Source organism: Phoxinus phoxinus (genome assembly GCF_949152265.1).
Source record: "Phoxinus phoxinus genome assembly, chromosome: 2".
Classification (NCBI taxonomy): Eukaryota; Metazoa; Chordata; class Actinopteri; order Cypriniformes; family Leuciscidae; genus Phoxinus; species Phoxinus phoxinus.
Window position 1 is genome coordinate 26,660,490 of NC_136877.1, and position 14,292 is coordinate 26,674,781.

The 14,292-nt window shown below is 43.0% G+C and overlaps 1 protein-coding gene across 2 annotated transcripts in view; it reads right to left on the bottom strand.

The window, feature by feature from the left end:
- The window catches only part of adamts18 (ADAM metallopeptidase with thrombospondin type 1 motif, 18), a 76,419-nt gene that overhangs the window by 48,401 nt on the left and 13,726 nt on the right, over positions 1-14,292 (bottom strand). For both annotated transcript variants that reach the window (XM_079590388.1, XM_079590387.1), the window contains exons 4-6: positions 4,352-4,637; positions 3,795-3,994; positions 3,602-3,685 (exon numbers count right to left, since the gene is read on the bottom strand). In XM_079590388.1, the coding sequence (XP_079446514.1) occupies positions 3,602-3,685; positions 3,795-3,994; positions 4,352-4,637 (570 nt within the window). The remainder of the gene's footprint in view (positions 1-3,601; positions 3,686-3,794; positions 3,995-4,351; positions 4,638-14,292) is intronic.

Here is a 14,292-nt window from a genome sequence, read left to right on the forward strand (position 1 = left end):
AGGTCTCCCGGAATATAATGGCTCGAAGCGACCTCAGATGCTTCTGACTCCATATGAGGAGGTGGCGGGCGAGTTGCGACATACGGCGGGAGCGTAGACCACCTTGTCGGTTGATGTACGCTACTGTCGCGGTATTGTCTGATGGGACTAGTACGTGCTGGTTCTTGAGCAGCGCCCGGAAGCGGTGCAGAGCGAGACGTACTGCCAGCAACTCGAGGCAATTGACATGCCATAGGCGGTGGGGACCTGTCCAGGAGCCCACGGCAGCATGTCCATTGCACATGGCGGCCCAGCCCGTGGAGGAGGCATCCGTTGAGACAACAACATGCCTGGAAACTCGTTCTAAGGGCACTCCGGCCCGAGAAAGCTGAGATTCGTCCACGGGGAGAAGGTCTGATGGCAGGTCGGAGTAACTGGTACTCGGAACGTGCCCTGACGCCATGCCCACCTCGGGACTCGATCGCAAAGCCAGTGCTGAAGCGGTCTCATATGAAGCAATCCGAGCGGCGTTGCCGCGGCTGCAGATGCCATATGCCCCAGGAGCCTCTGAAAAAGTTTCAGTGGAACCGCACTCTTGCCCTCAAATTGTCTCAGGCAAGTCGGCAGTGACTGCGCGCGCGCGCTCGTAAGCTGCGCGCACATGGCGACCGAGTCGAATTTCCTACCGAGAAAAGAGATCCTCTGCACGGGGCAAAGTTTGCTCTTCTCCCAGTTGACCCGAAGGCCCAGACGGGCTAGGTGCCGGAGCACTAGGTCCCTGTGTTTGCAACCCTGGTCCGAGAGTGAGCTAGGATTAGCCAGTCATCGGGATAATTCAGGATGCGAACCCCGTGCTGCCGTAGCGGCACAAGGGCTGCCTCGACGACCTTCGTGAAGACGCGAGGAGACAGGGCCAACCCGAATGGGAGAACAGCGTACTGGAATACCTGCCCCTCGAAAGCAACCCGCAAGAACGGTCTGTGTCGAGAAAAAATGGAGACATGAAGTAGGCGTCCTTCAGGTCGATCGCTGCAAACCAATCCTGTGGCTGCACACATTCGAAAATGCGCTAGGCCATGAGCCTCTTGAACGGAAGCCTGTGAAGGGAACGGTTCAAGACGCGCAGATCCAGGATTGGCCGTAACCCACCGGATTTCCTGGGGACAATGAAGTAGGGGCTGTAGAAGCCGGACCTCATTGCGGCTGGAGGGACAGTCTCGATCGCACCCTTCGCCAGCAGGGTGGCGACCTCCGCTCTCATGACAGGGGCATAGCCACCGACCATAGTGAAGCGGACTCCCCGGAAGGAGGAGACCGTGCGAACTGAATCGCATAGCCGAGCCTGATGGTTCGCGCAAGCCAGCGGGACAGGGGGGAAGCTCTAACCAGGCTCCCACGGACTGTGCCAGCGGGGTCATGCGAACGACAGACGTCCCCCCGGGGGTGCAGCGAAGCGGAATGACCGGCCCAGACGTGGGTGGCATAGCGGCCCGGTGTGGGGGCACGGTCATTAGCCGCGTCCTGCCAGAGGAGGCCAGGGAAGGACCAGCGTTCCACAGGGGCGTGCTCTGGCAGGGGTGGCGCGCACTGTCGTCCGAGAACTCTGTGTGCTCAGAGATGGGAGAGACAGTTCTTTGGAAAAAGAGGTTTTCCCCCGGCCCTCCACCGGGGGAAGGAGTGGCCCTGCAACCAACTCCTAGAAAGAACTGCAACCCATCTCTGAGCTGCCCGTAACGGGAGCACCGCATTGCTGCGGGGCTGGTACGGGCTGGGGCGCCTTCCTGCGACTACCTCCACGGCACGGCCTGGGTGAAGGGTGCTGCTAGGGCCGGCAGGGAGTGTCGCAGGAGGGCGCCCTCGGCGGCGAGCGGAATGAGGCAGCTGAGCCGGCGGCTGAGCAGCTGGCCGCGGGATCAGAGCCTCAGTCCGCTCTGGGCAGCCGAGAACTCTGGGCAGAGTCCTCGACTGCGCCGCCGAGGAGGCCAGTCTGGGATATGGGGAGTTGAGGAAGCGGCTTCGCTCAGCCTCGCCCATATCAACCAGACTAAGCCAGTTTTTGTCTCTGGACCACATATGTGGACATCACCTGACCCAGGGAGCGTGTGGTCACCTTCGTCGCCCGTAGAGCGAGGTCGGTGGCGGCACGCAGCTCTTGCAAGAGCCCTGGACCAGCCCTACCCTCGTGCATTAGCAATGAGCACCCCTGGCCTGGTAGACCTGAAGGATGGGCATAGCATGCAGTGAGGTGGCAGCCAGCCCCGCAGCTCTATAGATCTCTGCCACCGGAGTAGACAAAAACCTACATGCTTTGGGGTGGGTGGGTGCTTAGGGCCGCCACGCCAGTGGAGGCGCTGTGGGGACACAGTTGTGTTGCCACAGAACACTCCATAGGGGGAACCCCAGTGTACCCACTGGCCGCGACCTCATCGAGGGCAGAGAAGGCGGAAGAGGCCGCTGAGTAATCTCATGACCTCTTCATGCACGTCCAGGAAGAAAGGAATTGGGGGCGGGCCGACGTGTGCCGGTGCGTCCCCAAAAACCGATCATCAGCTTTAAGCACTTGGGACATGGCGGAGGGTTCCACACAAGCCCAAATGCTCGCGACTGCCCGGGGAAGCATGGCAGAGTTCTGGTTCAGACTCGGGCAATGCTGGCACACCCGGAGGAGGCAGCACAGCCGAGTCTTCTCCAGCGTACTCACGCCCACCTTGTGATGCGGCGATAGACAAGATTTCATCTGCCGGGGCATCGAATGAAATGCTGGACCAGCCCGCGACCTCTGGCCGGGACTGGTCAGCGATCTCATCCGGATACCACACGGGTTGCAATGTGAAGAGGAGTGTGTGGACCGAGGATAGATCGTCGGGTTGGTTCCACACAGCAGCCTCTGATCACCCTGGCCACCAGCCGAAGTATTCCCTCTTGCGGAGAGAATAGATCGGGGTGTGGATGAGGGGACTCTCTCTCGAGGAGGTCATCGAGTCTCGATCGTTACATTGCGATGGTCATGTCCCCGCAATGAGAACATGACGCATCCACGAACGCTGTCTGTGCGTTTGCCCAAACACATCAGACAGCGTCCGTGCCCATCAGCTGATTTAATCTGTGTATCGCACCCAGAAACACACGGGCGAACCGTCTTTAAAAAGACGCGCCGCGTGCAGCTCTTTTAGAGAGATAAAACTCAAACAGCAGTGTTGAAGCGCCCAGGGAGAGACACACGACTGGCAGACCACTGCGCAGATCGGCAGGCAATATGAAGCTCGCTGGAATTCGCCGTCACACCAACACTTCTGAAGAGTAGCTCGTCTCAAAGAGTGAAGAGAGATGATCTCAGAATGGCTTGTGGAGTGAAGAATGCTCTTGGCTCCGAAAGCGAAAACATATCTGCATGTTGCCGGCTCACTTCCTTATATACCCACACAGTGGGGCGGAGTTACGCTATGCAAATTCAGCAGACCCATGGCATTTGCTTGCCATTGGCTCGTTTTATTAATATTCGAAGAGGATAGGCTTCTAAGCGAACCCCATTCGTCGTCATTCGACATAACTCGAAGTGACAACGAAAGGGAACCATGTATGTATGTATGTATGTATGTATGTATGTATGTATGTATCTTACCGGATCTTTCTCAAGTAGAAGGAGACTGACCACAACAATGTTGATGTCATTTCCAATCGTTCCATCTTTGAAAAGACTGGAGACCTGTTTAGCACAACAACACTGCATATTACTATACGAAGAGGTAAATGTTCACTGAACGTGCCAGATCAAAGTGTCTTCTCAATAACAATACTGCTGACAGCTCTCTCACCATGTTCATGACAGTAAGGACATAAGTAGTGACGTTCTCTCTTCCATGTTTCTCCAGCATCTTCCTGTCTGCCACCACCAGAGTTTCCACGTTCAGGCCACCCTCTTTGCTCGATGTAATCTCGGAGCGTTTCACCCGGCTTTGCTGCTCAAACTCATCAGGCATGAAAAAATGATCCTCTGTAGGAGGCTTGGGAGTATCTGTAGTTAGGATGAGGTGGAGAGATAAAAGTATGGAAACTCATGAAAAAGAGTGAGAGAAACTGGAAATTGCCTCAGATAACTGATTTTCCTGTTTCCAAGCTTGGCGCCAGAGAGGCGACAACAGACCAGGAAATGCACAGTCATTAACTTCACATGCTGTTTCCGAGCTTTCACTCAATTCCATACAACAGATGATAATGATGACACAGTAGTTTTGCTTTTGGAATCAATCTACATATCTGAGAGGGCTTTGCTGTCATACGCATACTGGCGCATTATACGTACTTACTTATTCTACAAGTAAATCATACACTTTCCATCTACAAATAGCTCAGAGGAAATTCCCTTACATACATTGCTTGCGGCGTCCGCAGAAATGTTGTCTCTGGAGCTTTCCGTGCTGGTAATCATGGTGACGGTGGTGGTGATGATGATGGTGGTGGTGGTCCTCATAGGGGTTGTTTGATTTAAAGCCGCTGGTCCAGTCAGTCTTCTCAGCATGCACTCTGCGCTCAGCTGATCGCTTGTAGATGACATGTGGGTGATGTCCAGAGGGGGCGCTGTAGTTGTGTCGTAAAGCCAAATGCTGCGGGAGCGGAGTGATGAGAAGTTCCTCGCCGGAGAACCGGATCAGACCTGACTGCAGAGTACAGAGGAAGAGGAAGCTATGAGTAGCTAACCGTATAATAACAAACAGTCAGGTTGGACTCCATGTCAAATGTACTGTATATACACTACTGTTTAAAAGTTTGGGGTCATAAGATTTTTTTATGTTTTTTTAAGTCTCTAATGTTCACCAAAGGTGCATTTATTTGATTTAAAAAACAGTAAAGTGTCACATGATCCATCAGAAATGATTCTAATATGCTGTCTGGCAAGCAGGGCGGAGAGAACGGAGGAGAAGCTTTTTGAGAATTTTGAGATTTTCTAAATATTACATTTAACAGTTTCTTTTATAAATGTTTTTATAGATTAACTTTAATTGATGGCAAAGGTAATCTAAATGTAAAAATAGGGGCAATGAACATGAACAAATAAATATCTAATTTTGGCCGATATATATTCAATATTGTTCTCTAATATAGGTTGATAACTGATATAGTACCGATATATTGTGCATAATTTCCAAGTTGAGCTCTATCAACAGCATCTGTTGTGCACTATAAAATAATTGCCCAAAAGATTTCCATTGTAATCACATGTTGACACGACTGCCATCGTGTTTATTGTTTTGTTTTGACAAACTGAGGACTGATTTTGTTCTCAGAGGTAATCAACAGCAACAGATGCTGTCAACGGAGGTCAACTTCTAGTTAACCAGGAATATTCTTAAAAGGACACGTTAGCCTTGAGATAACCCTCAAGACCAAGTTAAAATCAGAGCACACAGACGTGGGACTGAAAATATATCAAATCAAAGACATGGAGGTATTTATGTGAGTTTGATGTCAGGGAAAGAAAAGCCCTTAAGGAGACCATCGACTTTAACATTCCAGGTTGTGGGGGATTCATGGTCCCTCCAGCTGAAACAGTGGTTAAAAAACAGCTGTTGCAGAGTCACAAAAAATGGGCATCGCCATAGTTACAGCTGTCAGTACACAATAAACAAACGATGACATGGCGGGATGTACAGCAGCCTGGGGCTTCTGAAGCCATCTTAAAGAGCTACCCATTTATCAAATGTTTCAGTACAGAGAGAGAGCAGAGGAAAGTTCATATGCAGCATAACTTTTCAGCAGCTTGTTTTACAGTGACGATTAGCATGGCCACAAGCCAGGCATGACAGGTATGATAGACTATACTATCTACATCCTCTCTCAACTACACTCAGCCCTTGAAAATCTCTAATTAACTCCATTTCTCCAAGGAAAAGGAAACCTGAGAAGTTAAAGTGAGGAAACCTACTGTACAGTACCATGCTGTGTGGTTAATATTAAAGTCACCATGAAATCAAAATTGACAGTTCTTTTATTTTATTTTATATATATATATATATATATATATATATATATATATATATATATATATATATATATATATATATATTGCAGTATTTATTATAAATTACTTCTTTCTTTTTTTTTTTATTCATGTGCCCTTGTAATCTTTAATCAAAGTAACGTCCCCACCCTTTTGTGGCAACATCTTCGGCTATGTCCGAAATCGCCCCCTATTCCCTAATATTTGAGGGGACATCAATTTGTAGTAGTGTCCACAACCATAGTGGACGTTATCGAGGGCACTCATTCAATCCCATAATGCACTGCAATAATGAATGTACAAATGATGTACACTCAACGGCTAGAGAATACCCATTATGCACCGTGAGGGTCGTGCCGAATGAATTCCTGCGTCTTGCCATAATAGGGCGCCTTCTGCTAAATTATCCATTTACCAAACCGCTGGTCCAAAAAGGTATGAATTCCTTTTTAATTGATTATTAAATTGTTAAGGTTTAACTAAGTTTCAAATGATTATTTAAATGCAAGTACAAACTATGCAAATGCAGCAGCCTTTCTGGGACACCAAGTGTCCGAATTCACTATTTCATTCACTCCTTCAGGTGGACTATAGTGGAGTAATGTAGGGAATAGTGAATGAGCATATAGCATACAATCATATATGATTTTGAGCAAAGCTCTCTTCTTTTAAAAAACGTGTTTACTGGCACAAGGGTGGGAAAACCTGTCACTCACACAAGATCGCAGCAAACAATAATGATCCAACAATCCAATCAATTTCCGATGGGCAAAGTACAAAGTCTCACAATAGGAAAGAAAAGACTATCGCAACTTCAGTTCCATGACAACTTCAATTTCAAACATAGTCACATTTCAGAATCGAAATCACATAACCCAGTCTCCTCTCATCCGTGTGTGTGTGTGTGTGTGTGTGTGTGTGTGTGTGTGTGTGTGTGTGTGTGTGTGTGTGTGTGTGTGTGTGTGTGTGTGTGTGTGTGTGTGTGTGTGTGTGTGTGTGTGTGTGTGTGTGTGTGTGTGTGTGTGTGTGTGTGTGTTGCTTGGTGGAGTTTTCTGTATCTTTTAGAGCTGAATTAGATGGCATGTTTGAGAGGTTGGTGGAGGAGGTCAGATATTCACAAGCAGTTGATTAATGAGGTGTGGGGTCAAAGGCGAGCACAGCTTATCATCTCTGCTATGATAGTGACACGCATTGGTGCCCTGGGACACATCCACAGCAAGCCAACACATGCTCATATTTAGCCATTACGAATAAAACATGTCAAAGCTTAATTGCTTCATTATAAGTAATACACATGTGTCTTCAGATTTATTTGGTTTGGGGCAGTGTTTCTAGCAAAATATAGCACTATTTCAGAATGAAGCACTTTTCAGAACTGTACTGCCAATGGGAACAGCAATATACAGTATGTCAGCTTCATTAAACAAACATGTACTACACATTCAGGTATAATTCTTTTTTTAGGTTAACATGATTAATCTTTTCATTGTAGGTAGGACACTGTGACTGAAAATGCGGAGGGAATCCCATCATAAAAATAAAATGTCACAGCTAAATTTATGAGAATAAATCAAAAGTAGGGCAGTAGGCAAATCATGATATGAACTAGTGTCTGTGAATATTAAACCACAAACGTCTGCTATTTAAATATGAATTCTGCATATTCTGCGCTTCACTGTGTGAATCTACTACACATACTAAATCATGCATGACACTCATGCATTTTCAGTGTACATGAATTTCAGTACATGAATTTCATCTCCAGAGCTGTTGTTTTAGCTGTTAACGTTTCATTTGATAAAACATTGATTGATAAAAAAAAACATTTAAAACAAATCGAAAATTACGAGATTAAAGTTGAAATATTTCAAGATTGAAGTCGAAACATTACGAGAGTATGTGCGTGCGTGCGTGCATGTGCGTGTGTTTTAAAAAACAGTTCTCAGTGACTAACAGCGGCTGACTTTCTGCAGGTTACATTGTTCCGCCAGTAGGTGGCGACAAAGGGCTTAATGAGTAATAATTAAATTATTAATTTAAACTAGTGGTTCTCAACCAGGGGCTGCGAGATAACTTAAAACTAATTTAAATATTTCCTCGTTATAATTCATTAATTTTTTTATTAATACATAAAACGTTTATTTTTTTTAAATTAACAAAGCAAACCGTGTATGTACACTCTCGGCTCACGAATCGCTATAACATCGTATTTATGTTCAATATATTCACGTAGTTGTCAAAATGAATGTACTGTGAGTGTTTTATAATGGATGCTCGCCAAAGAAGCATGTTTTGGAGAACTTTGTTTATGTAGACATGGCATCAGACGCTCCAAACACAGACACTGACAGAGGAACTGTTCACTGAAGACATCGACCTACTGTACCCTCAGATCGCTGAGTTTCCACACATTCATTTTATTATTCATTTGTGTTTTGGTGTGTTTAATCATTCTGAATGGATCCATATAGTAGCTATATGTAGTCCTTTGGCATCTCCCTGGTATTGTTTGTGGGCATGTTGACTTGTGCTTATTTAGTAAGTACTTTTAAGTTGTAAAAAATGTCTGCAGTGACATTTTTGCAAAGTATGTTTCCAAAAAAAGATCACTGAATGTTTAAATCTATCTTGAAGTTATTTTGTTTAAAAAAAAAATAATAACATGGAGTTGAAAAATAATAACACTAGAATACAAATGTTTTTATGAATACAAAAAAGTATTGTTTCGGAGAGGAGGGGAGACTTGGAGTAAAACATGTTGAGAACCACTTATTTAAACGATCAATTCAGAAACGAATATTCATTTAGGGACAACACCACTGTGCATAAAGGCAATATTGGATATAAAATGTGAGTTACTCAATATTATCGTTTTCTGTTGTTTTTATTGTATGAAAATGTCTACAATCATGCTGTTTGTCCTAATTTGAATTATATGATTGATTTGATTTACATTAGGTTCTTTAGGTTAAAGAATGCTTATTTTGAGTTGTGTTATTTAGGTTAACACACAATACATGTTGGGTGACGTGTTAATTTTTATTTTATTTGTATCAATGACTGCTTTACTGCTCTTGCAGACAGGCTAGACTGGAATAAATGATAAAATAGGTGTAGGCCTATCTCTATTCATTTATTGACTTGTGTCTCTTTCCTGTTCAATATTTGCAAACATATTCTATATATGGTCATGTAAAATATGACCACGAAGTTATCTCCTGCCAGGTCTGGCTTTGCTAGGTGGGAAGTGTTGCAGTTGTAAAATTGGTCATAGTACTCCAGTCATCAGTGCCAGGACCATACAGTCTGGCAGAGCCATTATTCCCAAAGAGACAAACTTCTGAAAAGGCAGCTCTCTCTGTCTCTCTCTCTCTCTCTCTCTCTCTTACAAAAAAATAAACTATGCTAATGATGAGCCACTCTGTCCTGTCAGTTTGGCTTGAGGATGAAATAAATTCTGAATGTTTTCTTAAATACTGGCTTGACACAAATTCGAACATAATATTTAGAGACCTGTGGTGCCGTAAAGAAACCATTTGTCACGGGAAAATGCATCTTCCTGAATGACTTGAGGTGCTCTCATCACCGAGCTGAGGTCATCTTCCCTCTTTAAGACCAGATATTTAACCTCTGTCTCCCAAACTGCTGAAACTCACACATTCCGTCTGGCTTTGGAATTCTACCTAATCCCACCCTCCACGAACAGGCAAATCCTTGCAGTATAGCCGTGAATTCAGTCACTGATTTAACCCGCTTGTGTTCTTCATGCCCCTGTGTGTTTGATCCTGTGTGCCCCGACCCCTCCCATCTCGCAGGTGGCAAAGTAAACACAGGCCACTCCTAGGGCTGAGGCGGTCCCCGCAAAAGCCCATGCTGTGAAAACAGCGGTAGACCGTGGCAGGCTGCCGCAATGATCTGGGGCATCTGCTCCCACCATTAAACACAGGGCAACAAGGGCACTCGTCTCTCTCCAGCCATGCTGACCTGTCCTTTCACGGCTAATGGCTTTCCTCCACTAAGTGAAGGCAACAAAACTGAGACGACTGTTGTGAGCTGTTAGTTTTTTACCAACATCTACAAATGTGATCTCAGGAAAAAGGGTGATCACAAGTAGTGATCAGTACATCAGTTCATTGCAGCAATTTTCTTTGCATTTCATTTTGAACATTAAAAATGTGTTGCTCGAAATTACAATTATGTTAAATGGATATTTCATCCAAAAATGAAATATTATAAACATATATAAACATTGATCAGCGAACATACAAAGATTACAAAAAAATGGTAAATGGAAGCTCCACTGTACTTGCTTGACGTCCAAGAACAAACCTTGGTTCTGGTGGAAGCTCAAATGTGCTGGCGTGAGAATAAACCTGATTGGTTCTCACATATCAAGCAAGCTGAGTGCATTATGTACGTTCATTGATATTTTAAAACACTTTGAAGCATCAATACTTTTGGGTGAATAGACTTGGAAAAAATATCTTTATTTGTGTTTGGAAGATGAACCAAACATTGAGAGTCTTATGGGTTTTTTTTAAAACAACATATGGGTGAGCAAATGATGACAGAATTTAAATTTGTGGGTAAACTAACCCTTTAAGTTTTCTTTATTCATTGTTTACTTTTTTCCTTTACTACATGGCCCTATGCAGGGAGGGGGGACAAGATATTGTGGGCACTTCAGCTAAAATCATCAAATATTTTTTTTCTTAAATGCAAAACATTACTTGTTTCGGTTCCACTTTATTTCGATAGTCCACTTTAGACATTCTACTAACTATAAGTAACTTTTCAAATACATGTCAACTAACTGTCCTTAGAGTATTAGAAGACTGTTAGGTTAGGGTTAGGTGTTAGGGTAGAATGTCTAAAGTGGACTATCTAAATAAAGTGTTACCCTTGTTTCAACTTCTAATACTTACTGATGCTTTGAAGACCATATATCACAAGTTTTTTTTTTCTTTTTTTTTTAATTTCGTCAAAACCTGACTTACGTAAGCCAGCTAGATATCATTATCTTATGATCTTATCATTATAATGGCAAAATGGCAGGTGGGAGAATTTGTGACAACAATGTAGAATACATCACAGAAAATCTAAAAATTTTGCAAGCCATACAAATGGATATACAAAATGAATGATTGTAAAAATGTCAGTAGCACTGCAGCTACGCATTGATGGTTGTATAGGACAGTTCAGTCTGAAACTCTCTCACACCGGCTCCAGGCCAGCAGGACACCGTTAGTGCTGAGCCACTACTACATATACCACTAGTAAAAATGCAATGCACATTGTGGAGCATAACCATATTGGATGTAAAAGTGCATTCCACTGCCTCAGGACATCCATTCTCATTCACACTGCCCGTGTGTGGGGGTTTCATTTGATTCATGTAGAAGTCATATAGTGTGCGCCACTGTAAAACTGAAATCTTCATTTAAGTATTTAGAACATCAAATGTACGAACAGACTATACACAAGACACAAGCTAACGTCTGGCACATACAAATCTACCAAAGAAGGGCAGCATGTAATTTGCTTTCTTTAAATAACAGGGTTAAGATTCTTTTTTGATGATAATAGCGCAGAATCAACCTATTATTAGTGTATTGGAATTACAGTGTAGTTTTGCATTAAAACTTTACTCACAACCAGAAAGCCAATACCATTGATCCACGTTCTGCAGAAATTATGAAACACTACTTTCAAAAATAACTGGACAACTCCCGACGCTGTGATGTGGGTTTGCATTTAAAATTGCACTGACAGAAAAAAATTAACAATTTCTTTTCACTAATTTTCACTTGCCCTAAGAGTGAGTGGGGATGATTGGCCCCAAAAGCTGGCATTTTCAGAAAAGCTGGCAGATTCTGGCATTTTCTGAATAAACCATGTTAGCACATTATTTGAGATAGCTTCCTGCAGTGAAGCCCTCCCCGTACACGGCATCCCGCAAGCATGTGTTTAACCAACATCCTGGAGGACCTCTGCAAGCGCCCCGCAGTCCAACTCACACAATTATCACACATGTATTTCATTTGTTTTAGAGACATAACAAACTTTACTGTCAAATATCTAACAACTTAGTCCAGCAGTTAGCAGATGGAGGTGCTTTGCTTCGATAATGGGGGTAAATGGATTCCATCTGGGGCCATCTGTTTTTTGGCCATTATGTCTTACGGGATGCAGAAAGAAAGGAGCTGGCTGAAGACATGAGAGAGGAAACTAACTGAAGAACTGCAGGGATCCTATTATCACAACATCAATTTTCTTTTTCTTTTTTGTTCTTTTTTTTCTAATTTTTATTTTTTTTTAAAGGAAATTAATATCAGGTTCAGTATTCAAATCTGATTCTATTGAGCAGGGTTTTCCGAAATGGTGATCCTAAAGGAACTGCAGGGGGTTCATGGGATGATTCAATTAAAACATAAAAAGTAATTAATTAATTCATGGACTAATTAAACAAACAAAATTAAACATTTTAATACATAGTTTTAAATGAAAAACAATCCAAATAAAATACCAAAAAAAAAACGTTTTTATTATTGATTATTTATTTATTTAGTCATTTGTTTACCTCCATGTCATATGACCATTAATCAATACCAGGGAACTGCTTGTGAATGTGTAAATGTATTGTTAAATTATTGAAATATTCACTTAAAATCTCAGGGAGTGGTTCCAAGTAAATATTTTAGGTCAAAGGGGTTTGGCAGACAAAAACAAGTTTGGGAATTTCTGCTGTAAACGATATTACTGAGCTGCAATGCGTTTTAATGTAATAATGTGTGACAGGTGATCACATAATTACACGAGTGCCTAACTACAGCCTTCTACAAAAAAACACCTGACTACTTAAAGCCTATTACACTCGAGGGAGCAAAGGGAAACACTCAACCGCAGTCTCTTCTTCTTCTCTCCTTCAAGAAACACTTGTAAGAGATGTAGATTAGAGGGCCACTGTCTGCTGCCAGATAAACACGTTTCATTTTCACAGCGAACACAGAAACCATGAGAGCTCTTTTAACTCTCACTCCCCTCATTGAGTCGGAGTCTTCACATATTCAAAGGAATATCAGATGTTGGGAATTAACTAATAAACCACGATCCTCCAACTCAAAGCAGTACTCTATGGATGATTTAACCACAGGGATCCTCTGTTTTATGTGGTTTCATGAGATCTGTCTTTGACTAGTCTTCAGTGCAAGTATGGGAAATAGTGTATTGCCTGTCTCTGTGATTCTACGAATCGTAATTAGCTTCTCTTGTGTACACTGTGAGTGTTTTTAAAGCCTCCAACCATGGTATTATAATCTAGATGAGTAAGTGCTTACATGCTGTTAAAGGCTGGAAGGGAGCAGTGAGAAACCCAAAGCTGCTTATTACCCAGCTTTAAAACACATCTGCATTCCACTGCTGGGTTACATCTGACCAGAGCATCGGCTCTACTGGCTACATAGGGGTGAGTGTGTGTCTGTGTTTGTGTGCTCAGAAAAATAATGGACAATTAAGGAGCATTTGTATATTGGATATCTACACAAACTCTCACAAACTGCGCTTAACACTGGGATATTTGAGATCCTGTGTCCTCTTCTATTGCACTGCTTAAGTTACCTTTGACAAGAAATGTAATAAAGTAATAAAATGGAAATCAAATCATTACAAAGAATTTCATCATCACACAATCGTTGTGTGCATTTTAGAGGAATATGGTGACAACTGACCACAAAACCAACAAAATGTATTGTAAGTCGACACATCATGACAGCGCCGAGACCAAAGCACGCGACAGAGGCTTCTGCATATGCTGATAATAAATCATTAGACTGGCACAGCAGCCAATTAAATGTATATAACAGACCGTATTAAAATTATGATTTTGGAAAAAATTAACTATGATGCAGAATTACAGTAAATGTACAGACTGACCAGTAATTCTGCAAAATAACTCAATTTCTAATTGAGCTAATTTCTCAACTAAAGCTTAACATATAAATCAGCGGCAGCGGCGGTCATGTGACCTATTCGAATTAAAATAACTCACCCACACAGCAAACAATTATGTCAATAAAGCTTTAGCTTCTTGGTTGATGCCGTCATCCAGTGGTATCGCTTATAATTGCTGTGGTTTAAATGCTTTAAAAAAGCTTTGGCTTTTTGCACAAAATTAAGCTCTGGTGTAGGTCTTCCTTTGCCGATTAACTCTAGCTTTTCTTCAAAAACTTATCTTGAAAACGGCATGGATAATACATCCTCCTCTTTAATGTTTATTGCTGTTTCCATAGCGAACAGCGCAAGCCATTTTTTTTCAG